Raw genomic sequence first — 24,482 nt, forward strand, 5'->3', positions numbered from 1 at the left:
GGGGCGGGCACGCAACGGACGCGGATCTTTTGCAAATGTCTTTATTAATCTTGTATAAAAATAAGGTCCATGGAGAGTCCCCAGAGCTGGGGTTGAGGTGGAGGGAAGGGGTGCGAGGTCGCACTTTATAAGTTGCAAGCCAGGCTCCCGCTGAGGCTAAGTATGGCTATTGGGAGAGGAGTGCTGCAAGCAGCATTTGGGGGAGGGACCAGAGATGCTGCCCTCTGTGGCAAGATGAGGGTGCACCCACCCATTTGAGGTGGGCCCAGGAGTAGGCTGCCTGGCCCAGCCGAGCTGAGGACTACCTTCTTTGAACCCCAGCTTGCCTCCTGGTCTCCACACTTGCCTCCCCCGCCCCCTCCCCTGTGGTCTCCAAGAGTCCATCTGCAGAAGCAGTGGCTACAGCGAGAGGTCGGATGTGACCTGCAGGGGGGGCCCCGGGGGGCGCCGGCGACCACTGCGACGGCCTGTGTCTGCGCGGATGTAGGGCTGGTTCCGCAGATCTGACAGCGGAGAAGAGAGACATTTACCTTTCAGGAGTCTGCCCAGGGCTGGGACTACCATTCCAGGGCACAGGCCTCACCCCTCTAGGGACACAGGTTGTATGAATGTGGGAGGGGGCCTCTTTATGTTTACCAGACCCCCCTCAAACACATCCCAGCCATGCATGGCCCAGGGGAGAGCAGCATGATTCTGTCCCCCCAAAAGCCCCCAGGGCTGTGGGCAGCCACTGGGATCAGAGGCCAGGCCACTGGGTACCTGGGGGCTAGAGGGGGATCTCTTCTCCCAGGCTGGCCTCACAGAGGAGCCTGGACGTCCTCTTGCCCGTGCGAGCCGTGAAGGGCACCGTCTTGAGCACTGAGCATTGGGAGGGAGGAAGGAGGGGAGAAAAAGGGAAAAGGAAAAAAGACAGAAAAAGTAGCAAAGAGGCAGTGAGGCAGCCAGACCCCCAGGGTTGGGGGGTGAATGGAGGACAGCATAGGACAGACAGAGGGCAGGACAGGCCCTGCCAAAGCCCTCACCTGTGATGATATCTTCAATGGCCCCATCACGGTCACTCTCGTAGATGAGTGGCTCCTTCTGCTGCCTCCGTTTCAGCTCAGAGATGAGGTCCATCTGTTGCCGCCGGACCTTGGGTGGGGACTGGGGGGAGGGGGAGGGTGTATAGCTCCAGCATTTGGGGGAGGGACCAGAGATGCTGCCCCTTGCCCTCTGTGCCACCAAACCCTAGAACATCTGTCTGGTTCCCCACAGCAAGAAGAGCTGGTTTAAGGAAAAGGAACCCATTCCCATCCCAGGCTACTGGGGCATCCTCGCCTTGGGCAGGTTCAGTCCATAAAATGAGGGTGTGTAGGAGGGCCAGGTCCTTGGGATGAGCATACCAAGCATCGCTGGGTTCCAGTGCCAAGCTCAGGGGCAGCAGCCTACCTTGGGTGCTTCAGGCTCCCCTCTGCCTGGGGCATCGGTGCTTGCCTCCTGGGCAGCTGCTTCTTTCTTCCATTGTTCCACCTCCTGCTCAGCTTTCTGAGGGGCCAAGGTGGGTCTACATGAGGGGAGTCCTCCCTTCCCTAGTCCACCCCCCAGGAGAAAGAGCCCGCACCCCTCCCACTGCCCATGCGGAGAGGCTACAATGCCCTGCAGGGGTCCCAGCCTGCCCACCAGACTCATACCTTATAGGCTTTGATGAAGCGACTGAAGAGGGAAAAGAACATGGAGGGGGATGTGGTCTTGGGGTTCTCTCCAAAGTACTCCACCACAGACTCGTAGGCTTCCTGCAGGCACAGCCTGTCAGCCCCACCAGCACAGACCCCTCGGAGCCTGACAGCTGCTCTGTACCCGCTTAAGACACTGGCCACCTTATCTCTGCTCCTCCAGGCAGGTGGCTGCTCCCTCTTGCCCCATCCCCTAAGGTGTCCCAGCTGTGGTCACACTCCTCCAGGCCTTGGCTACATAACCCCACCTCAGTAGTCCTTCATCCCCGACCCCCGCCTCCGCACCTCCAGGACCAGGCCAACCCCAACCCACCTGAGCCGTCTTGCTGTCTGCCAGCAGCTTATCCATGGTGGGTGAGTTGGCCCTCAGGAACTCCTTGAGCACCACACAGTCATCCTGCCGCACAAACTCCCGCTGAGTCAACTCCAGGCCTCGCTGCAAGGCACGCACATCCCCAAGCACGCTGTCCAGGGACACTGAGTAGGGGGTAGGGCAGGAGAGAAGCAGAAAATCAGAGAGGCAGCATTCCGGTCCAGTTACATCCTATGGTCGCCTTGCTTTCTCCCAGTCCCCAGGGCTGAGCCACTTCCCCCACACCCCTACCTGAGCCCGCCTTGTCCAGAAAATGCAAGTCGCTGTGGAAACCTGTGAGCTGTGGGTACTTCTCTGCAATGACCTTCACCAGGTAATGCAGCAGCGTCTGCTTGCGATCAGTCGACTTCATCTCCAGCAGCTGCATGAGGACCTGCTGTAAGCCACAGGCCACCAGCTGTCCCTCATCCCCCAGGCCAGGGGACCCCTCCTTGCCCCCCTCACCGCATCCAGACTCTGGAGCCGGAAGCCATAGGCTGCCCCACGCTTGCTGCTGTTCATGTAGTTGCCGAAAGCCAGGACAATCTGCCAGAGAGGCAAGGGGAAGCTCAGCAGGGTACCGGGGCTGAGGAAACCCCCTGAAGTATAAATTACACAAGAAATGTGGCGAAGAGCAAGCCCCACACTCCGCCCCCACTGCACTTCTGCGTGGATGCCTCAGGACCAGAACACGTGTACACAGTGTGTATGTGTCTGACACACATGCACGGCTAACACCATGGCACACCCAGTTTTGCCCTCTGCTATTTCTACCTGAAACTGTGCTGCCCACACCTCCTCCAAGGCTGTGGGGTCACAGTTCTAACACCATTTCTATTGGTTCCCTGACAATAGGATGCTCTGCTAATGAGCCCTCAGGCAGGGTGGGAGGTGCAATGTTGTAACAGGGCCCCCAACCACGCCTTAGCTTTGTCCTTCTGAGCCTGGATGTGAGGAGTGGGAACATTATAGTTGTTGCATGGGGGGGGGGGGGGCAGGGCCCCACTCTCACACAACCCAGAACAGGCAAGGTGTCATGGGTGGGCCTCACCTCTTAGACCCTCTCCCTAGGCTCTCACCTCCAGGATCTGGCGGAGTTTGTCTGAGGACTTGATGGACATTGAGGCTGCAATGATGGCATTCAGTTGCTGTGGGTGGGAGCGGGGGAGGCATGGTAAGTTGCGGCGGGAGGAAGGAGAAGCCCACAGAGGGCTCAGATACTCCCAGATGCCCTCTTGGAACCCAGGCCACAAGCGGACCCCTCCACAATCCCAGCCCAGGCCACACCGCCCTGCCTGCCCGCGCACACCGGCATGAGCATCTGGGCCGTGTCTGGAAAGTTGCCCAGGAAGATGAGTGTGTTCATGCGCTCGGACAGGCGGGGGATACGGCTGAAGCGCAGCATGAAGTGGTCCTCTTCTGACAGCTCCTCCATCGGTCGCTGCTCCCGCTCAAAGCGGGAGATGAGGCTGCGCTCATACTCTGTGGGCAGGAAGCGGGTCAGCAGCTCCAGGAAGTCCAGGCCAAGGGCCTGTAGGTCGTACCTGTGAGGAAAGGGGTTGGTATCACTCCACACCTGTTCTTGAGAGCAGGCCTACCCTCACCCCATTACTTGATTGGGTAAATTAACTTCAGATTTGCTAATGACCAACAGCTTCAGGGAATAAGAGATGAGTCAAGGTAAGTTGGGAGCTAGAAAGCTCTGAGTCCCAATCACACATCAGTGGCAGATGTCCATCTGTAATTGCCCAGGCCTGATGCCCATAGCTGGGCAAGAAGACAAGCAGGGAATGGGAACATCTCCATCTGGGCTTGGACTCACCGTACAACCTCAGTTTCTTCAACCTGAAAATGGGAACAAGGTTCCCTGCCCTACTCCCTGACCAAGGTTGATATGAAGCTTAATGGACTCTGTCCCATAATTGAGGCTCTTTTACACAGATCTGCCTGACAGCCCTGGCCTAGCAGAGGGGCTGGACTGCCCACAAGCCCGGGGCAGAGGTACTCACGTCTCGATGGCCTGGCAGATGCGGTCAGCCCCCAGGTTGCCCTTGCGCAGGGTTATGGCCAGGTTCTTGGCCCGGTTGGCCTCGATGAGTATGGCTTTGCTGGGGGCCTTCTGGGCTGACTTACTCTTGAGAGCATTAATGTCTAAGCTGGGACCTTGGGACTTGGTCTTGAACTGCTCCTCAAATTCACTCATGTCCAGCTCCTGAGGGTGCAGGGAGAGGAGGTGGGGCTGGGCGGGGCCTGGGTCTGGTGCATTCCTGGCTGAGCACTGTGTTTGGTGCTAGAGCCACCCATCCAGCCCTGACCAGGGCACTAGCAGAGAAACAAAGCAGTGTCCAGCCCGACAACAGGCCTTGATGGGGGATACAGGGGAAGCACATGGAGCACAGAGGAGGAGCAGGAGCAGCACCTAACCCAGGTGACCAAGACTATAAGCCATTTCTGAAGGAAGAGCTGAATTGGCCAGGGTTAAAAAGAAGAAAGGGAAGAGTCCAGGCTGAGGGACTAGCATGAGGAATGACTTGGAGGCAACAGAACACATCCCTTTTGGAAAACTGAAAGTGGAATTAGAAGGGCTGAGTCCTTTGTTGTCTGTGAGGAGATGGTGGGAGAGGGGCCTGAAAGGAGGAGAGAGCAGCCAGACTTGGGGGAGGGATGTGCCTCTCTGCAGGGATGGAGGGAAGGCCTTCATGGGAGTCAGGATACACTGCCTACGAGGTGCACTAATCCAGTTCAGTTTAACATCCATTCCTGGGCCTCCATGCCCTCATCTGCAAAATGGGGTAGAGGATGTGACCACTCCCAGCACCCAGTATGATCCAGGCAGGTCTCCTTCTCCCCTGGCACCCACACTGGCAGCAAAGCAGGGCTGCACTCACCTGCAGCACCTTTTCATCATTGAGTTCGGTGAAGACAGTGCCTGTGATCTGGTTGGGTTTCAGGGCCACCCAGTTTAAGAGTGGCATTCTGAACTTAGTCTGGATGGGTTTCTTGGCCTTTACTCCTGGGACAGAGAGGAAGTGGTCACTCGGGCAGTAGTGGGTGGGGTGGCTGGAGGTAACCAGGATTCAGGCCCAATGAGGCCAGACAGGGCAGGCTGGAGACAGTAGAAGGCCCACAGACAGAGGGTCCTTGAGAACACTGAGGCTGGGGGGACCCCCCTCTTCTTGCTCCCCCCTTACACTGGGCAGTCCACTGACCTGGTCCCATCTCTGAACCAGCCCCCTCAGGAGCATCAGAAGAACCTCCTGGAGGCGGTGGAGGCGGCGGGGGCACCGGTCCGTCGGTGCCGGGAGGTGGCGGTGGCGGGGGTGGGGGCGGCTGGTCTCCCGGCAGTGGCGGCGGGGGCGGGGGCTCTGGGCTGCCTGGGAGGGGCGGGGCCAGTGGGGGTGCTGAGGGCGGGGCTTCCTGCTGGGTGAGGAGGCCGGGCAGTGGGGGCGGTGGCGGCGGTGAAGGTGGTGGTGGGGATGCTGCCGCTCCAGGAACCGACTCTACTGCAGATGGAAGTTCCGAGCCCAGAGAGAACCGGGGAGGGGGCGCGGAGAAGGGCGTGTCAATTTCTTAGCTTGGGCGGTCTCGTCTCCGCCTCCCCGCCCTACACATGCGCGCTGGTCTCAATGGCCACCCACCCCTGCACCTACCTGAGCCACGCCCACAACCCAAACCTACTTCTTCCACCTTTCCCGGTCTGAGATCTCCCCAGGTTGCCCTTCCAGACCCTGGTTCCCCCAACCCTACCCCATCTACCTCGAAGATCCTGCACACCTGGGCTGGGGGAGCCCAAGGGCACCTCTGGAGTCAGGGCATCACTGCCGCTCGGAGTTGCCACAGCGACCGGGAGGATCTCGATGGAGACAGCATCCCCGGGCCCCCGCAGGATACGGATTAACCCCTTCTCCTCCAGCTCTTCCACCTTCAGCTCTAGGGCTGAGGGTCGCGCCAGGACGGGGGCAGGCACTTTCTCAGGCTCAGGGGAACGTCTGGAGGTGCCGGTGGGGGTCGGCTCGCTGAAGCGCTCCTACGAGCCCCGAGGGAGGGGTCAGTACCCACCGGCAAGCCTGGCACAGAGCCCCCATTCTCTTGCCGGCGTGGAGGGAGGTCTCAAGCCTAGAAATCCCAAATGGTCTGTTCTTGGGAGCCCGGCCCGCCGCTGGCCCTGCCCACGCCTCTAGCCTCACCCTCAGGGTCTCCAACTCCTTTCGGGCCTGGCTTAGCTGCTTTTCCAGCTCTGCAATCTTGGCCATGGATTCGTTCTCCGCGTCCCGAAGTCGCTCTGTCAGCTGTAGCACCAGCACATGGTGAGCTCCCACCCGCGGCCGGGCACTGGCACCGCCGATGAGGGGGCGGCATCAGGCATGCCTGCCTGGAGGGCTGGGGGAGGCTTCCGGATGTGCTTAAACCCCGGGGTGCCGCGGGTGGGCCGAACCTGGCACTTGAACCCAAATAGGTGATGTCGTGAGAGCACTAAAGTGCTCTCAGGACGGGAAACTAGGGCAGCACTGATTTGGGAGGGAGGTGGAGAGGAGACTGAACCGGCAAGGGCCCCAGGCATCCAGCTCCACCCGTCAGAGCCTGGGGTCTGAGCACCTGCAGGGTGGGGGGGCCTGCCTTTCTCAGAGGTCCAGCCCAGTGTGGGAGCTCAATGAACACTCACTGAGAAAGACACCTAAAGGATTCAGGTCAAACTCAGGGGCCAGGCAGACAGCCACTCCCAAGTCACACCTAGAGCCAGTGTTCGAGTGCCTGATATCAGTGTGGTGCTCTGTGGGCCTACTATGTGCTGGGCGAAGTCCAGGAGCAGCTCTCACCAGGGCCACCTGCTCCTGTAGCTCCTCCATGTGCTCCAGCACAGCATTCTTGGTCTCAGTGTCCTCCAGCAGCGCACCCACATCAAAAACATTGTCCAGGTACGCCTGAATCTGCACCTGCAGCTTGTCACTCTCCGTGAGCCGAAGTCTCTGCCCCCAGATGGAAGGTGCAGGGTGAGGCTTGGTGTGAGGGCTCTTCCCAGTAACCACCATCACCACCAGAGCCCAGACAGAGCCCTAGCCTGCTTTTTCTTTTTCTTTATTTTTTATTGAGATATAATTCGTATGCCACAAAATTCACTATTTTCAAGTATACAATTTGGTAGTTTTTTAATATAGTCATAAGGTTATGCAACCATCACCAATATCTAATTCCAGAACATTTTCATCACCCCCCAAAACAAACTCTGTACCTATTAGCAGTCAACCCCCATTCTCTTTCGTCCCAGCCCATGGCAACTACCAATCTTTCTGTCTCTATGGTCTTACTTATTCCAGACATTTCATATAAAAGAATCATATAATACATGGCCTTTGTGTCTGGCTTCTCTCACTGAGCATAACAGCATAATATTTTCAAGGCCCATCCACACTGTACCATGTATCAGTACTTTATTCCTTTTAATGGCTGAATAATATTCCACTGTTTGAATGGATCACCCTAGCCTGCTTTTCACCCTTTGTTGATCCTGGCTTTCAAAAATCCAATCCCAAAGGCCCTGCTCCTCTGGGAAATCAGAGGAGAAAACTACAACTTCTCTGCTCAGGCTGGGCCAGGAAGTACCAAGCTCCCCTGCCCACCTTCCCCATGACCCAGACCCATACAGCATGAGCCAACTCCCACTTTGGCCCAGTATCTCTGCGCTCCCTATTGTGTGCTCAAGTCAGAATACCTATCTGAGGCTGACCCAGGGCCAGACCCAGGGCCACTAAGACTCAGAGCCAGACCCAGGGCCACTAAGAGCCTGTTCTAGCACCTGCAACAACAGCTCCCAGGACTGGGTGTCTATTATGCAGCAGGCCCCATTCTACTCGGTTACCGTCTTTTATTATTTCTATGATTCTCCCGTTTTACAGATGGGAAAGCTGAGGTTCAGAGAGAGGGAGAGACCCATCTAAGGTCATATGAGCTAAGAAGTGGCAGAGCCAGGATTTGAACCCAGGTCTGTCTGACCCCAGTGCCTGGACTACTAACCACTGAGCCATACTCTGCAGTGGACAAGTGGTTAAGTCCAGGGAGGAGGGGTGCAGGGCTCACCTCCAAGTACAGGTCCAGGCCCAGGTGGGTGAACTCATATTGCAGGAAGACACGGAAGTTCATGTTCTCCACTGAATGCACCACAATGTTGATGAATTGCATACAGGCCACCTGGCAGTTGGCAGTGAGTAGGTCTATGTCTTGCTGGGGGGTTCTCAGTGAACCACCATATCTACCACCCCCATTTATCCCCCAAACCCCCACCATCTCCATATTTCTCACCCTACTAATCCAGCTTTGTCCCTACCCATATTTTTCCCTGACATCCCTTCCTTCCAGCCTCCCATCTCTGACATCCCTCCCCCACCGACATCCCTCCCCCACCAACCCCGCAGTCCTCATACTTTGCAGGAGCAGAGCCCAGATCCCAGATACCCAGCCCCCTGGCTGCTCCCTGCACCCAAGAAGGGCCCGGCCCAGGCTGGGCTCCTGAGCTCACCATGAAGTCGATGTTGCTATCCTCATTCCGGAAGTATTCCATCAGCTTTTCAAAGCGGTGCTGCTCCCCACATACCTGGATAGGGGAAATGGCTGTCACTGAGGTCCCAGTCATCTTCCAGCTGCCACCCATATGGCTTTACGGGCCCCTCTCAAGTGAAATCTAAATCAGGCCATGCCATTCTTCTTCTCAAAACCTCTATTCCCCCTCAGTCTCTCACAGCACTCCCCAACACTGATGCTGTTCTGGCCACAATGGTGTCCTAGCACATTCCTACCTCAGGGCCTTTGCACCTGCTATTCATCTGCCTGATGTGCTCTTACTCAAGACAGTCACCACACCAATCCATCACTCCCCTCACAGCTTTGCTCAAATCTCACCTTCTCAATGAGGCTTCCCTGAACACCCAGCAACCAGTTTCCCCTCCCTTGACAGCTTCCCTGACTTTTTTCCCTCAGAGCATTTATCATTTTCTAACACACTGTAATTTGCTCATTTATTATATTGTTGATTATCTGTCTCCCTCTGCCTTCTTTGTTTCTTTTGTTCACTAATGTATCCCAAGTGCCCACTCTGTGCCTGACACATAGTAGGCATTCAAGGAACATTCATTAAAGGAGCGCATGACCGTGTGCTGCCTCATGCATCATATTCTCTGGCATTTACTTCTCATGAGCCTGTTAACCAGAGTCAGCAACTCTGAGATGTATGGATCAAGTCTAGTTTGGATCTTGCAAGGCTGAAGGTCAGAGGTTCAGCAGATCCCACAGGCATCCCTGTTGCCCCAGGCAGTGCCCTTTCATGACCCTGTACCTCCCCTTGAGTTTCCCCAGATGGTGAAATTCCCCAGATACCCACACAATGTCCCCACCTGCCCCCAGCAGAGGCCACAATTGCCAGCAACAGGGCTCCAAGCAACACTGGAGGGCAAGTACATGTTCGAGGTGCAGGAAGGGGCTCCAGTACCTCCTTGAAGTTGTCAAAGGCTGAAAGGATGATGTCATGTCCTCCCCGCACCAGGCACACAGCTGCCAGCAGCTCCAGCACCAGAGCCTTGGTTCTGGGGAGAGAAGGGGCAGGTTGTCCCTTGAGAACAGCAGGCCCCACGGCAAGGGTGGACAAGGGCCTGACTAGGGGGAGGACAGGGGACTGATGGGGAGGGTGAATAATAAGTCTGGGCAGTAGTCCTGAGAACTGAGAAGAGAGTAGGCCTGGGGTTAAGTAGGAGGAGAATCTAGACATGGAGAAAGGTTAGGGACCTGCACCTCACCTGGGGTTCTTGTTGTTGAGGCTCAGAGCAATCTCATTGACACAGGCTGGGTGGTTCATGACAAGGCTGAAGCCAGACTGGGGAGAGAGAAGAGGTCAGCTCCTCCAGGCAGACCCCCAGGACTGCCAGCACCCTCCTGCCCAGCACCTCTGGCGTGGTCAGTGCCTTGCTGTTTGGGTCTCTAACTGCCGTCAAGCTCAGGAAGTTCTTCATATCCAACCACAAAGCCTAGACCCTCTTTTTAAATACCTCTGTCTGTTCAAAAGTCAGTGTTAATATTCAGCACCTTGGACACAGTAAGTCCTCAAAAGCTGTCTGGGTAGGAGGTACCAGCTTCACCAGTCACCCCTCTAAACAGAATAAGCCACAGGCTGCTCTTCTTGTGGGCCTGGTATCCAGCCTTTCTTGGTGGCTGTGCTTAAGTCCCCATGTGAGGCATATCCACACCCCCAGCCATGTTCAGGATACTCTAGGGGACCTGACCAGAAGAGGGCAGGAATCTGGGCTTCCCTCAAGACTCCTTCAGCCTCAAGACCCTGAGCTAACAGCCCAAATCCCCAGGGTTCTCCAGTGGGGACAGGGTTAGGGAACAGCTGGTCCCAGGACCTCAACAGCTTAGGCAGTCCCCAGGGAGGACAGGCCCGGCTCCCTGGGTACCCCAATGCCCACTGACCAACCTGGTAGTTCATGATGGCACGCAAACACATGATGCACACGTGGACATCATCCTTCTGGCTAACAATGCGGGAGTTCCGCAGGGCCTTCCTGCTGTGGGCAGGGGTCAGCCTGGGCAGGTAGGGAGGAGGCAGCACAGGTCAGAGTCCCAAACCCAGCTTCCTGTTCCCCCCACCACTCAGAGGGTCTCTGGAGTAAGAGGGGGCACATCTAGAGACTTAGGACCCTGCTTCCCATCCACCAAACCAAAGAGGCCAGCTGAGGGCAGAGAGTCTTCCTCAGTCCTTAGGCCTGGGTCGTGGCATTTCTAGAGGAGGTGAAGGAGGGAGTCATCGAAGCAAAGACCCCTAAGAGCAACTTGGCATTAAAAAGGGTTGCTGTATTTTGGGGATGGAGAGCTTACAGAGGGAAAAGACGGCCAAAGCTTATAAAACACCATGGAAATGCTCTCCACAAGGTGGCGCTCATGGCCACATTGGTTTATCTTCCATCTTAAGAATTCAGACTGCCTTGTAGCCAATTCCCAGCTCACCACTTACTGGACAAGTTACCTAATCTCCAGGGCCTCGATTTCCTTTGTAAAATAGTAATGTGTGGTAACAGGACATTCCTGATAGGGTTGTTGGGACTATGAAATGAGCATAGAACAGTGCCTGGCACATCGTTAAGTGCTGCATGAATGCTCTCCCTAATTCTTTGCTAAAAGATGTGTGATTTTTTTCCATTGTCACAAAACTGGTCAATGCTTCCATCATCGAGTCCTCTTGACAATTCTATCACATTTCCAACCACACTGGGAGGCCCCACTCCTCCTCTGCCTGCCACATCACTCTTCTCCTGTCATTGCTCAAATATGCCTCTGAGTCTTTGCTCATGCTGTTCTTTCTGCCTGAAATACCCTTCCTTGTCCCCACCGCTGCCTGTAAAGCCTGTATCCATCTACAAGACATAGTTCCAGTGTCATCTTTTCTGGGAAGCCTTCCTGATGCCCCAGGCAGTGGCCACCTCCCTTCTCAGAGCTCCCAGTCATACCTCCATGATAGCCTGCCATACACTGTCCCCTAGTAGATGGAAGAATCCCAAGGGCAGGGTAATGTGTCTCCTGAGCTCCTACCATCATGCCTAATACACAGTAATGCTAAGAAATGTTTGTTGAATGAATGAACAAAGAAATATTTTGTGAGAGTTTGGGGATTAAAATGAAGCTGCTTCCCTAGACTCAGAGTGGGAAGGGAGGAAGCTGGGGGTTCACATGAGGCTCCAGGGCCATCTCCTTCCCCCTCCCCACCTTCCAGAAGGATGACCTATCTGATGCAGCTGGATCCAGGGATATCAGCTGAGCATCTCACCCCACCCCACCCCGACACTGGAGCTGACCAGGCATGCATCTGCCCCTAGGTGGCTACGTACCGGGGAGAAGGGGGACACCTGGAGGCCGCATGGGAGAAAACAGGGGGTTAGATGGATACAAGAGGGGTCCCACTGACCCAGAAACCCCCTCTTTTTCCCAGACCCTCTCCCCATCAAGATTCCAGTCTTTAGGTGCCTACCCCAAAGGCTTCCTAACATACCATCTCCTGAGCCCTGTGTGAGACCCTTTCTCTGATCCCCGATACCAGGCTACCCCTCCCACCAGCCCCAGGGACCAGGTGGAGCAGGCTGGGTACAACACTCCAGGGGTGAATTTTCCATTCACCCCGCCACCTGCCACCCTGCTATGGGGCACACATACTTGATGGTCAGGTGGCGACTCTTGGGCTGTGCTGCCGAGGATGAGGGTGGACCTTTGCTGAGATCTTCCACTGACTGCTCCAGCGGCTTGCTCTTCTCGGAGCCAGGTGCCCCGTTGTCTGTGCTCTCCATGTCATACCTGCGGGGGTTAGACTAGCGATGGAGGCCAACACTGCCAGGGCACTTAAGAGAGAGGTAAGGGAATTGAGGGAGAGACAGATCTGCAGGAGAGACTAGGGGGCAGGAGGAGGCGGCTGTGTTCTTGGCACTGTGCTGGGCATAGTAGGGGAGAGGGAACAGTAAGCCACCCAGATCTCAGCTAGCCGCCGCAGGCCATGTCCCTCCCCATCCGTGGCCAGCCTTCAGGAAGGGGCCTTGCTCAGGGCCAACTGCAGAGCTGCTCCAAGGTGCTCAGGCTGCACTGCTTGGAAGTGGACAGAGGAGTGGGCGAGGCACGGGGAGACAGGGGGAGGCGTGGAGGGCAGGGGCTGGGGCTTACGTGACAGAGCACTGGGCAAAGGCCAGGTACTCGAGCAGCACATCCAGGCCACGGTTTTCCTCATTAAGGAACTCCTGCACCCACCTGCAGGGCACAGCGTTCCCTGAGTGCCAGCCAGGAAGGAGGTCCTGCGCAGAGTGGGCACAGAAACGAGTGCAAGCAAGGGCCCCTGGGCTGCCCTTCCCCCAGGAAGACAGCAACCAGCCCTGGCTCTGAAGACCCAGCGATGTCAGGGGATGATGCTAGACGACTCGGGCAGGACCTCAAGGGGTAGGCAGAGGGTGGGTAGGAGAGGAGACAGGGAAGCTGATCTGGACACCCACCCCGGAGGGGATCCACAGTCACAGGCTGAGCCGGTGTAGGCAGGTACAGGGGACAAGTGGGAGCCCCAGGGACTGCCTGGAGGCAGAGCTCTCCTACCCAGCCCCCAGAGAAACCTGAGCCCTTGCTCACCCAATATGGTTTGTCCTCAGGGAGATCTCCAACTCCCGCAGCACCTGAGTGGACTCCTGAACTCGCCTCTTAAACTAGGATCCAAGAACAGGGGAGTCTGGTAGGCAGAGCCTAGGCCTCCCACGGGCCCAGGCCAGCTGAGCCCTGAAACAGCAGCCAGCAGTGCCCACCCTCCCCCCACAACTGGCCTTTCATGCTCAGCCTCCCCTACCACCTCCACACACCTGCCCAGCAGAATGAGCACTCTCAGGCTCCACCCCACCACACACACAAACACACAGGGTACACACCACACACCCATGCGCAGACACTAAGGGGGCACACATAGACCTCCCTGCACAGACATACAGCACACACACACACGAGAACAAAGGGTACACAAACATGAACACCGTGGGTACACACACACGTGCACATCCATACACAAGCACCGTGGAGACACAGACGTAATGTACTCACACATCCACACACAGACACATGGGGTACACACACACATAACACACACACGCACATCCATGCCTGGGCACACAGGGTACACATAGTCCTCTGTACGCACCTCCACATACTCATACATGGACACACACAAGCCTGCAGAAAAGTTTATACAACAGTGGCCCCAGCTGCCCGGAGCCTGGAAAGTGCAGAGGGAAAGAGACAGAGAAAAAGGGGCAGACATATACCCCCAGGTTGGACATCCAATCTGCTGCTACCTTGCGGCTGACCCCACCAGTTTCCAGGTAGCTCTTCAGCTTCTGGATGTAGGCCGCAGGGGGGTTCTTGACTTGAAACCGCTCCTGCCAAGATGGAATGGGGTGAACAGGGAACCAGCCAGGGCTATGCCAGAGCAAATGACCAGCCCTTGACCCAGAGTCCCTCTCTCAGCTCTGACCCAAGGTCCCAGGCTCTTGTAAGATCCTTCTTTGTACCAAAGGCATAAATTCAAACAGCCACCTTAAAAGACCCCAGTCCCCAGACAGGCCTTCCTTCCCCTCTATGGCCACAGGCCTAGAACAGCCTTTTGGTGGAGAATGGAGGGGTCAGTCCTACCATACACCCCACGAGGGGTGGGGGCTTGGGGGAGGACTCAGACAGGCCAGTAGGTGGCACCCTCCCAGCCCGTCCCCCACCCCCTTCCTTCCTGGGCCACACCCCAGCCCAGAGCTGGAAGGACAAGGAGGAAGAACACAGGGGAAGGGGCCCTACTTCCGGCAGGGGGCGGGCCCCTTCCCCAGGGCTCCACTCCAGCTGCCCTGCTCACCTGTGTTGGTAGGTACCTGTGGTGCTCATGTCCTGTGCTCAAAAAGCAACTCCCTGGCCCCACCCAGGGCTCCAGGAACCACTCACACAAGAGGCAGGGGCCACGCCAAAGGCCCCTCCACCCAAAGGAGTTCCCACCCTTCCCAACCCAGACCCCTCAGATATGCCCAGCCACCACCCTCAACCTCCCACTTCTCCCAGGACTTCAAGCCCCCCAACCTGAGATGCCAGGCCACATGGCAGGGACCCCTACCACAGCCCAAAGTCTCTGGAGGCAGCTCCCCACCCTCTCCCCATAGCCATGCCCTTACCGTACCAGACTCCTGCCTGGCCAGCTCATCCCATCCCAGTCCATTAGCAAGAGTGGAAGGCCTAGCCCTGGCTCCCAGGGGAGGCTCCCTGCTCCCCACCTCTCCACCCCCAGCCTCCCTGGCCACAGGCCCGCCTCCCTCCCTCACTGAATCATTGCGACACCACCCTGCCCTGGCAGTAAAAGAGGGGTCCTCCCTGCTACCACAGACAGCAGCCCTATAGCCAGAGGGGCCAGGGCAGCCAGGTGAGCTACTAAGGTGGCAAGCCCAGGTGCCTGACTGAGCACCAGGGGACAGGAGTCCCTGCTCTGCCACCTGGGAACTGGTTGACTTGGAGAGCTGCTTGGTTGACTACAGCTCCTCTGGACCCAAGGTCAAAGGAGGACAGGAATTTCTGACCCTCCTCCCCGTCTCCCACAGGGTGGAACGGAGATGTCCAGCCCTGGGGCTGCCCCTTCTCTTCCCCGGCCCAGAGCTGGCGGGTTGACAGAGGCTGCTCCAGGAAGCCCAGTGAGGAGGAGGGGGACACGGACCCAGCTACACCGGCCAGTGCCCTGGACAAGCCCCAGTCAGCTCTTCAGAGGGCAGGCCCAGCCTTTCTCCTGACTCATAAGTCCCTGGGGAGGCCCATGCCCAAGAGAGGGGCATTCTGGAGTCCTGCAGACGCCCCCAGCACCCTCCCCAGATGCTACACTGCCCTCCGGGCAGGGTCTTGGCCCTCTGGCAGCGTGGTAGTGCCCCCTCTCCTGGCAGCCCCAGCCTGGCCAGGGCAGGGCACCCCAGTGACAGAAGGGGCCTGGTACCCACCTGGTCACAGATGAGCTCCCACTTCTTCTCATTGTCATACTGGCTCAGCAGCTGGACCTTGTCAGGGGGCAAGTTCATGCAGTTCTAGGGAGGAAGACGGCAAGGTAAAGATGCTGAGTTTGGGGCCCCAACACGAGGGGGGCAGGGAGCACGGGTATTTTCGGGGAGCCCACTAGGGGCCAGCTCCCTAGTAGGCCTGTCATACATATGAATGCCTGTCACCATCCCACCCCTGGAGATGAGGAGCATTAGCCAATGGGAACACCGAGTACCTTTCCATAGGCCCAACAGCTGGAAAGTGACACTGGGATTTGAATCCAAGTCTGTCTGACGCCAGGGCCTGGGCCCCATCACCCCCACACCACCCCCCGGCACACTTGGCATGGAGACAGAAGCGTGGGTTCTCAGTCTAACTTCCTAAGACCTCGGGCACCTCTGGGCTTGTCTCCCCACGTGTGATGAGGGGTATCATCTCTTCTATTCGGGTGAGAAGCTAACAAGGAGCCATATCCAGCCAGGCCCAAGCGTGGCCAGGCATGAACTGTACCCCGTTCCCACAGGCCATCAGACACCACGTGTGCAGTCCTAGCCCAGGGCAGCAGTGTCTCATGAACGTCACAAAACCTCTGCCAGAGACAGCAGCCAGCAGCCTCCAACCCTCTCCAGTCCCCTCCCACCTTGTCACTCTGGGAAGGAAGGAGCTGGGGACAGGCCGAGGGAGATGAGGGCAGATGGGCAGGGGTTCTAAGGAAGTGTGTCTGGGCTGCAGGGGCCAGGGGGATTCCAGGGGAAGGTCACCCAGTCACAGGAACTGAGGAGAGCAGCCAGCACTCTGGGCCTGTGGGGCTGGTGGCCCAGGCTGGGACTCCCCTCCAGAGCTAAGAAAGGTCAGCACTGCTGTGTCTGGGGCCTCCTCCCCCTGCCACAGATGACAAGGGTCCAATATGCCTGCCAAGCTTCTCCCCACAGGAAAGACTTAGGGTCCCACCAGGGGCTATGGAATCACCAGGTACTTCTAGCCCTAGGGGCTCCCTGGACCCCCAGGACGTGACATGTCTCTCTGATAGACCCAGAAGATGATGCCAGGTCACCCCCGTTCAGTAAACCCCAGGTTCATTGAGGGTCTACTATGCATCAGGCCCCAAAAGACAGTTCTGGCCCTCAAGGAGCTCAGAGTCTCCACGGGGATGTGGGAGTCCCAGGGAGCCCCAGCCCAGAGTGGAGGAGGCCCCCCCGCCACCAGCTCTGATGGCTCAGACTACACATCCTCAGTCACGTGGCCCCGAGAGGAGGCCACAGCTGGAGCAGAGAAGGGGCCACACCCACCTGAGGCTTCTCAGCCAGCTTCCTTTCTGGGGTGCCGGGCCTGGGCCTGGCTTTAGGGCTCGGGCCAGACCTCATCCCTAAAATCACTGCCTTAGGTCAGCCCCAGACAACAGGAAGCTGGGTTACCCTCGGCCCCGTTGCTCAAGCTTTCCGGCTGGGGCCCCACTTGCGAGGTGAAACTGCCCATCTACTGGCACCCTCCTCCAGACCCGCTGGGGATGGGGATACGTCATTCCCCTACCTCATTGCGAAAGTAAGGCCGGATTGAGGAAACCACTGCAGTCTCATGTGCCGCCCTCCCCCAGCCCGCCGACAGCCAGGACAGCTCCTGCCACCACAGGAGGGACTGCCCAAGAAGGGGCCTTGGAGCCCAGCAGACGGGCCTATTTGGCCAGGGAGGCATCCCTGGGGCCATTCTCTCTCTTTTCTCCCCCTGGTCCTTTCTGATCTATCCCCCGCCCCAGAAACCCAGGGTGAGGCAAGGCCAAGGTGGGGGCCAGGGCAGGGGGCAGGGCAAGGCTGAGGGGAAAGGAGGAAGCAGGGAGAGAAGGCAGGCGAAGCCAGGGAAACTGGACCAGTAGCCAGCACGGAGGAGGGAAGTGGCAGCAGGAGAAGGGTGCAGAGGAGTGAGGGGGAGGGCTGAGCCCCAGTATCCGAGCTGGAGAGGGGAGACCAGCTCCCTGACACGGGTCTCTCCGGGCCCTCACCCACCCCAGGGACTTGTCGCTCCTGGAATGGCCCCAACAGCAACACTAGACCCAGCAACTCATCATGATAATGACTCCAGCAACTGTGGTGCGAGCTCTGCCCGAATGCTCACCACGCTGGGCAGTGCTATGAGCCCTGCTCACAGACGCCAGCCCTCCACCCGCACCACCATTAATGGCACCGTTATTATTCCCATCTTACAGGCGCGAGCACAGATTAGTTTAGGGACCTGCCCAAGGTTACGAAGCCAGCAAGAGGGGAGCCAGGATGGCTCTGAGCCCTGACTGACTCTGAACCAGTGCCCAGGTCCATGCCCCCAGGATGGCCTGTGGTTAGTACTGGGGAGGGGGAGGCCTCTGCCAGGCCAGCACACCTGTCCCAGTGGTGGTGGAGGGCAGGGCGCCCCTTTGCCCCTTCCCCACCTGGGCCTCCTCAGGCCCCCGGGCCTACATGCCAGCCTGCCAGACGTGCTAAATTTAGGCTTGGAAATCAGAAATAGCTCTGACAGCACTGAGCACTAATTAGCAGCTGTTCCTCGGCTGTGCCCACCAAGGAGACGGGTACCCTAGGGAGCAGGAGAGGGACCAATGGATGCCACTCATTTGACGTGGGGTGAGGCCATTCTGGAAACAGCAACAGACCCCCAGACTCAGGGCCCTCAGCAAGGAGGCAGCACCATGGGGCTGGGGGCTGGGAGGCAAGCAGAAGGTTGGCTGACAGTGCTCAGAGTGGGCAGGAAAGGACAGGGAAGTCTAGGTGTGTGTATGGGGGGCACACCTGGCTCGTTGAGGGGAGGGGCAGCTGGATTCAGGAAACCCAGGCTCTGGGCCCACCTCCCCCAACTGTTTCTTTGTCTCCTGGAGCCTCACCTTCCTCCTCCATAAAATGGGCACACTTCCCTCCTGCCTCACCCACTCACAGAGCTCCCAGAAACACCCAGTGAGAAGCTGTGTTTTGATGTAATAATACTCTTCAGGGACGTACCACTATGACGAGGCATTTCACAGGCTGGGGTTAGGGGGAGGCCACTGAAGACCCCAAGGTGAGGGGTGTGGTAAACAGAAGTTTGTGAAAACATCCAGATAAAGCAGACCTGTCTCCAAGGCTTGGCCAAAAATGAACTGACCCTTCAGCCCCACCTCCCCACCACCCTCCACGCTCTGAGAAGAGGGAGAGAGGATTAATTGCTCAGGGTGTGGCCAAGACAAGGAGCTCATTCCCCAGTCCTTCTGTTAGAATGTGTGAGGATCATTCTCTTCCTTCCCAGCACCCCTCTCTGGCTGTCAGAGGGGCCTCCAGCCTTGCACACCCAAGACCAGCCCCTGGCAGACCGCCTTCCCCCCGTTGCTGACATCTGGGACTAAAGGGGCTCCCCTGCATGTGGACACAGCCACACCCTCCAGTTTCACTTTCAGTTTGAGCGGAGACCGAGTCCCAACTCACCTGCCGACCCTCTCCCTAGGAAGCCCAGGCCTTCAAGCCCCAGGATGCCCTCGAACGTGGGCACCAGCCCCAGGCTCAGCCCAAGGGTCCTGCAGCCTGATGGGCCCCGAAGCCAGCCCTCAGCCCCCATTTCCTCTTCCATTTCCCCCATCCACCTCCATATGGCCTCAATCTTGGTTTTAGAGCTCTTAGCGCATCTCCAAAAACAATCAATTTTATCCACTTTTTAAAATTCCAGTATATAGACTTTCTAGGGCTCTTATAAACAATACCAGGCTTAGAGGAGAGTGTAGGGTGACCCAGTCCTAGGATTGGGTGCTAAGAACCCAAAAAAGCTAACAGCTTCTCCCATCAGGGTTGAAGGGTCCCCATGGCAGGGGCAATGGCAACAGGGTAGGAGTCAGGGCAGCAGGCACTGCCCTTATAATCCAGGCTGGTAGGAGAATAACAGCAACAACAATAACAATAATAAATATCGCCATTCTAAGCGCTTTACATCTACGAACTCATTTAAACCTCAACAACAAGCCTACAAAATAGATACTATTTTTTGTTTGTTTCTGTTTTTTGGGGTTTTGTTTTTGTTTTTCAAAGTAGATACTATTATAGTCCCCATTTCACAAACGGGAAACTGAGGCACAGAGCAATTGTGTCACTTGCCTGAGGGGACCCAGCTGGTAAGCTGGCAGGAAGACTCAGTTTTCTCGGAAGAAGGAGCCCTCAGGACAATGAGAAATGGGGGTCCCGGCCTCCTGGGGGTCTTCTGCAGACAGCCTGGCCCCAGTCCCCTGTCTGAGGAACCAGGAACAGCCAGCCCCATTTCCTGCCACCCAGTACCCTACATTTCCTGTTGTTGCCCACACTGAGCTCTTACTCACTGGGGAACCCCCCCCAGCACGCCCTCTCTCAGAGGGAAGTGGAGGCCTCCCCACCCCCTCCCCATGTGCACCCAGCTACCGTTAGCACAGCCGCAGCCCCACCCTCCAGGAGAGCTGGGCCCTCCCTCTCGTGGTTTCCGGCCACCAAACAGTTTTCATCTAGGCCTCATTGTTGCTGACCTGCGTGGTGGTAGGGAGGGCAGCCTAGCCTGTGATGGCTGAAGACTAAAGATGGCACCCTTGGTTGATCTTGGAAATGGAGAGGGGGTGGGAGGGAAGAGGCATGGTCTAGGCTCCTTCACCTAGAAGGGCTTCAAGATGAAGAGGCTCCGATCAGCTCTATCATCATCCCTCCTCACAGTGGAAGGTGTTTATCGAGCACTTGCTTGTGTCAGGCATCGTGTTAAGCCATCTATTTAATCCCCTCAACTCCATTTAATCCCTTCAACAATCCTAGCAGGCTGGCATATACCATTTTTATTTTTTTACACACGAGGAAAACTGAAGCTCAGAAAGGGTAGGTAACTTGCTTAAGGCCACGCAGGTAATAAGTGGCAAAGACAAAACACAACTCCCAAACTCCATGACCCCAAAGCCCAGGAAGCAATCCTGCCTTTCTCGTGAGTAAACTCTGCCCCTCTCAGAGGCAAGGAGGCCCAAGCCACCTTCTAGTGCTCCCCATTCCCAGGAAAAATGCAGAGGTAGTCCCCAGGCCCACCTGTTCCTGCCCATCTCACCCAGCTCTTTGCCAGCTGGCCCCAGATGTCACTGTGAATCATGCCTACCACATCCCCGGGTTTCCAGGGGCAGCATGTGCCAGCCCTGCCCACTGGGAATGGCGCCCCACAGCCTCTGCCTGGCCCAGCCTCTGACCACATGGCCACAACCCCTTTGGGATCCTCCGGTAAGACCTCAGAGATGGGAGGCACAGGGCCTGAGAGACACCACAGCTCTATCCCCCCACACTCCATCTGCCCCACCCCAGAGAAGGCAGCTGGTCCAGGAGGCAGCACTTCAGCCAACAGTAAGGAGACATCACTTTCTCTCTTCCTCACTAGTCTCAGTCCCAGCGGGGAAGGGGTCCAGCTAAAAGCAGGATTCCCATCATCCACAACCTGCTCAGGATTGTCCTGACCTCCCTACACAGCCTGGCCAAGGGCCCATGACCCTGGGCACATGCCAAAGGCACCCCAGGGTGCTAGGCCCCATCAGGTAAATTCCTCTCTAAGTGGTTCAGCGTCTTCTTGACCCAGCATCACTCGGCCTCCAGCCCAAAATCATGATGCCCTTTGCCCCAAGGTTACAGGCTCCTCCCCGCCTAGATAGATCAGGGGTGTCCTAGGTCAGGCCATGAGCCCGGCACTTCTGCAGGCCTGGAAAGAGTACCTTGCCATCCCAAACCCTGACCCTGCAAGGGAAGGCCTGAAGTGGCTGGAGACACCCATCCTGCAGCACAGCCTAGGAGAGGCGAGCGCTTAGCTTGGCGGGCTGCTTTTCCCACCCGAGTCGCCAGGCAGCCATCACTCCTGCTGTTGCTAAGGCAGCAGGCAGAAACCCTGGCTCAACCTGCTCTTTCTCCTCACCCCCATTTTAAACAGGGGCGCTCATCTCTCTTACAGCCTCCTTGAAAAGTCACCCCCACCACCCACCCTTGCATGGGAGAAAGGCTGCCCATCGGGAAAGGGTGAACAAGCTCCCTCATCTCCTGTCTGACTGTGGGCCTTGGTCAGGGCACCCCTCACACACAAAGGGAGGCCCAAAGCCAGGAGCCAAGAAGTGGTTTGGAATTTCTGGATCCTACTCCCCACCAGGGATGAAAGGGCTGAGTCTAAGTCCAAGGAAGAGGTTCCCTGGGGCCATGTGACTAGATCCCAAGGTGAGGGCTGTGCTTCTTCCATCAAGACTGGGGGACCCCTGGGGGTGGTAGGCCCACCACTTAGCAATCTGAGGTTCTTCTCCTCTTAGACGTTCACAGAGAACAGGACTCAGCTCTGGCCACGGAGGCAGGGCTCAGATGGAGACGCTCCCTGGAATACCCATTGCTGGGCCTGTAGGTTTAATCAAATCTGTAGCCCCAGTCAATCTCAGACAGGGACCCAGGGTCATGGCTCATGTCCCTGCTGGTGAGGAGTGAGAGGAGCCAGGTTCTTAGCCGAGCGACCTTGAGTTGGATACTGCCCATACGAGACAAGAGACAAGCTGATCCCAGGAAGAAGGGGGAAGTGTAAACATGCTGGGTTCCTGGGGGTGGGTTGGGGGGATGAGTCCCAGTGGGTGCCGCTGCCCTAGATTTCTGCCCAGCCTCCACCGCTTTCTCCACCAGGACACCCTCAGACCCATCTCTGGGCCTCCACCCTCCACACCCTGGTTCTCAGGGGCTCCCAGTGGCATTTAGTGTCAGTCTCAGCCAATCACAGCTTAAGGCCAAAAAAACCCACAAGCAGGGCAATCAAGTCCTACACATGCATCAGCACCTCACCACTTGACTTTTGGATTTTCCAGTGGTCTGAATTATTCACACAGCTCTTCCCCATTAGTGTGTGTATAACACAGAGCAGGCTGGGGCCTGGACCTCACCCTCAGAACCCAGCCCGCCCCATCCACAGACACACAGTTAAGGGGAAAGACAGACTGGTGTCCCCCAAGTCAGGCTGGCCAGGGTCCAGGGATCCACCACCAACTCAGGCTTCCCAGATGCCTCTGGAGACTCTCTCCTCATTCTTCCCCCTCCCCCATCTGCTCAGCTCAGCTCAGCTCTGTCAAGCCCTGGGTTTGGGGAAAGGAAAGCAGGTGGAGATGGGGTGTTCAGAGCCTAGCCTGGCGTAAGGTGTCCCTCAGAGTCCCTCCGTCTCCCCTAATCAAGCCAGGTACCTTCACATAGAAGGATCAGACCCCATCCTACTCCATAGCTCCTCCAAATCCCCCTAGCCTTCCTCCTGGGAGGGGGCAGCAGCCAAGATTTCCAGGAACTGTTAGGAGGGGCCATGCAATCTGGCCTACTGGACCAGGGGAGGGGAAATGATGTCAAGGAGCTGGAGGAGATGAAAAATTGAGCACTGTCACCAGCCTGTATTGCTCTGCTATCTGCACCTCCCTCGGGCCCCCACCCTCAGACCTGCAGTGCCAGGCTGCTCAGACTTGGAAGTGCCTCTGGGGAAAAGCACGGCTTTATTTGCCTGTCACCCAGGGTCTGGCAAGGGAGCTGACAGCAGACAGGCCACCAGGCAATTAGTAAAGAAGGGAGCCTGGGACAGGGCTGAGGTAGGGAGAGGGAAGTGAGAATGAGTAGCCCCTCCCCCCTTCTTCTACGAGGTCTTAGGGAACCCTGATTTTTGCTCTGTAGCCCCCACCCACCAAATCCGTCCTAACTGGCTCCAGGCTCAGCCTGAGCTGATGGCTTCCTCCCCAGTGGCCTAGTCCCCAAGCCTCCCAATTCCCTGGAGCAGGGGACAGTGTGGCAGGGGGCTTCCAGACTTTTGTTCCATCCCAAGCCAGAGTGACCAACCCATCCCCAACCCACCCTTTCTAACCTTAATCCCTACAGTGGGTAGGAGGGGATGCACAAGACAAGGACCCGCAGCCAACCTCTCCCAGACGTACAGGGAGTGAGAAACACAGACACTCCATCTGAATGATCTGACAACCCAGCTCCCAGCAGCTCAGGCACCAGCAAATCGGGACCAAACACCTCTACTCAGTTTCCACCTCCCAGGAGATTAAAATGTAACCCCTTCCATCTTTGACCCTGAGACACATGATGCTCCAGACCTGCACCTGATGGCTGGGCCTGGGTGCAGTGGGGAAGGGGGTGCCCGGGTCCCTCCTGCGTACTCTGCTCCTAACTTCCTCACGGGACATTTTTGTTTAGACCTTTAGACCCAGAAGCGCAGGGGGGGAGGGGGGTGTCTTGGGGAGGGAGACTGGACGATTGCAGAAGAAAGTTTTGGGGGGAGAGTGCTAAGTCACTCTGAAAGAAGCCACTGTCACTCCCACCCCCTGGAGGGGCCGCCACCGGGCCGGGGATCTCTAAGCGGTACCTGAACCCCCGGGGGCGGGGACGCGCGCCGAGCCCCTGGCGCCCCCCACCCGATCCCTGCGCACAGCGAGTCACACTCACCAGGACCCGGTTAAACCTCTCCTCCAGCTCTCCGGCAGCGGGCATCGGCTGCTTGGGCGCCGCGGGCTGCTTGGGAGACAGCGCGGCGGGGCTCGCTGGCTGCTCTGCGCTGCCGGCCGCGTTGCCCATGGTTGTCCCCACCCAGCCGGCCAGGCGCCTCCAGCCTCGGAAATCCAGCTTTCCCCGGGAGCGCGGACGAGGCTCCTGGCCTGGGGGGCGAGGTGGGCAGCGGCTAGCGGCGGCGGCTGTGGCGGGGGATCGGCTACGCGGGCGCTCGGCTCAGTGGCGCGCAGGGGCCGGGGCGAGGCGTCCCATCGGGGCGGCCCCGTCCAAGGAGACGCGCGGCGAGCTGCGGGGTGGGGGGAGGAAGTCAGGCTGCAGGCTGCCGGGGCCAGAGGGCTGGGCTGGGGGCAGGAAGCTGCGGCGCGG

At 57.6% G+C, this 24,482-nt stretch overlaps 1 protein-coding gene across 7 annotated transcripts; it reads right to left on the reverse strand.

The window, feature by feature from the left end:
* Positions 1-23: 23 nt before the first annotated feature.
* On the reverse strand, positions 24-24,482 carry FMNL1 (formin like 1). Of its 7 annotated transcripts, none has more exons than XM_074343267.1 (27): positions 24,054-24,442; positions 15,582-15,665; positions 13,887-14,000; positions 13,207-13,280; positions 12,754-12,837; positions 12,256-12,393; positions 11,934-11,951; positions 10,526-10,634; positions 9,849-9,925; positions 9,545-9,638; positions 8,579-8,653; positions 8,140-8,250; positions 6,882-7,031; positions 6,252-6,353; positions 5,821-6,091; positions 5,274-5,567; positions 4,953-5,077; positions 4,074-4,276; positions 3,374-3,608; positions 3,144-3,212; positions 2,530-2,610; positions 2,317-2,446; positions 2,026-2,189; positions 1,671-1,772; positions 1,429-1,524; positions 1,023-1,143; positions 24-503 (listed from the first exon to the last, which is right to left on the reverse strand). In XM_074343267.1, exons 1-27 carry the CDS (start codon positions 24,180-24,182, stop codon positions 400-402), a joined length of 3,354 nt encoding a protein of 1,117 aa, XP_074199368.1. In that variant the 5' UTR covers positions 24,183-24,442; the 3' UTR covers positions 24-399. The 7 variants fall into 7 exon arrangements, with proteins under 7 accessions (XP_074199368.1, XP_074199372.1, XP_074199371.1 ...); XM_074343269.1 differs by lacking the exon at positions 24-503 and adding an exon at positions 510-858 and having other exon boundaries at positions 5,274-5,564; positions 5,839-6,091; positions 24,054-24,482; XM_074343268.1 differs by lacking the exon at positions 24-503 and adding an exon at positions 510-858 and having other exon boundaries at positions 24,054-24,482.

This window comes from Camelus bactrianus, chromosome 16 (genome assembly GCF_048773025.1).
Source record: "Camelus bactrianus isolate YW-2024 breed Bactrian camel chromosome 16, ASM4877302v1, whole genome shotgun sequence".
NCBI classification, from domain to species: Eukaryota; Metazoa; Chordata; class Mammalia; order Artiodactyla; family Camelidae; genus Camelus; species Camelus bactrianus.

Bases quoted from the DNA above. Each gene is read 5' to 3' on its own strand.
- FMNL1 (XM_074343267.1), bottom strand. From the start codon at position 24,182: ATGGGCAACGCGGCCGGCAGCGCAGAGCAGCCAGCGAGCCCCGCCGCG. The intron at 9,926-10,525 runs GTTGGTCAGTGG...CTCTCTCCCCAG, and splicing joins GTGCCATCATGAACTACCAG to TCTGGCTTCAGCCTTGTCAT. The intron at 4,277-4,952 runs GTGAGTGCAGCC...CTGCACCCTCAG, and splicing joins ATGATGAAAAGGTGCTGCAG to GAGCTGGACATGAGTGAATT.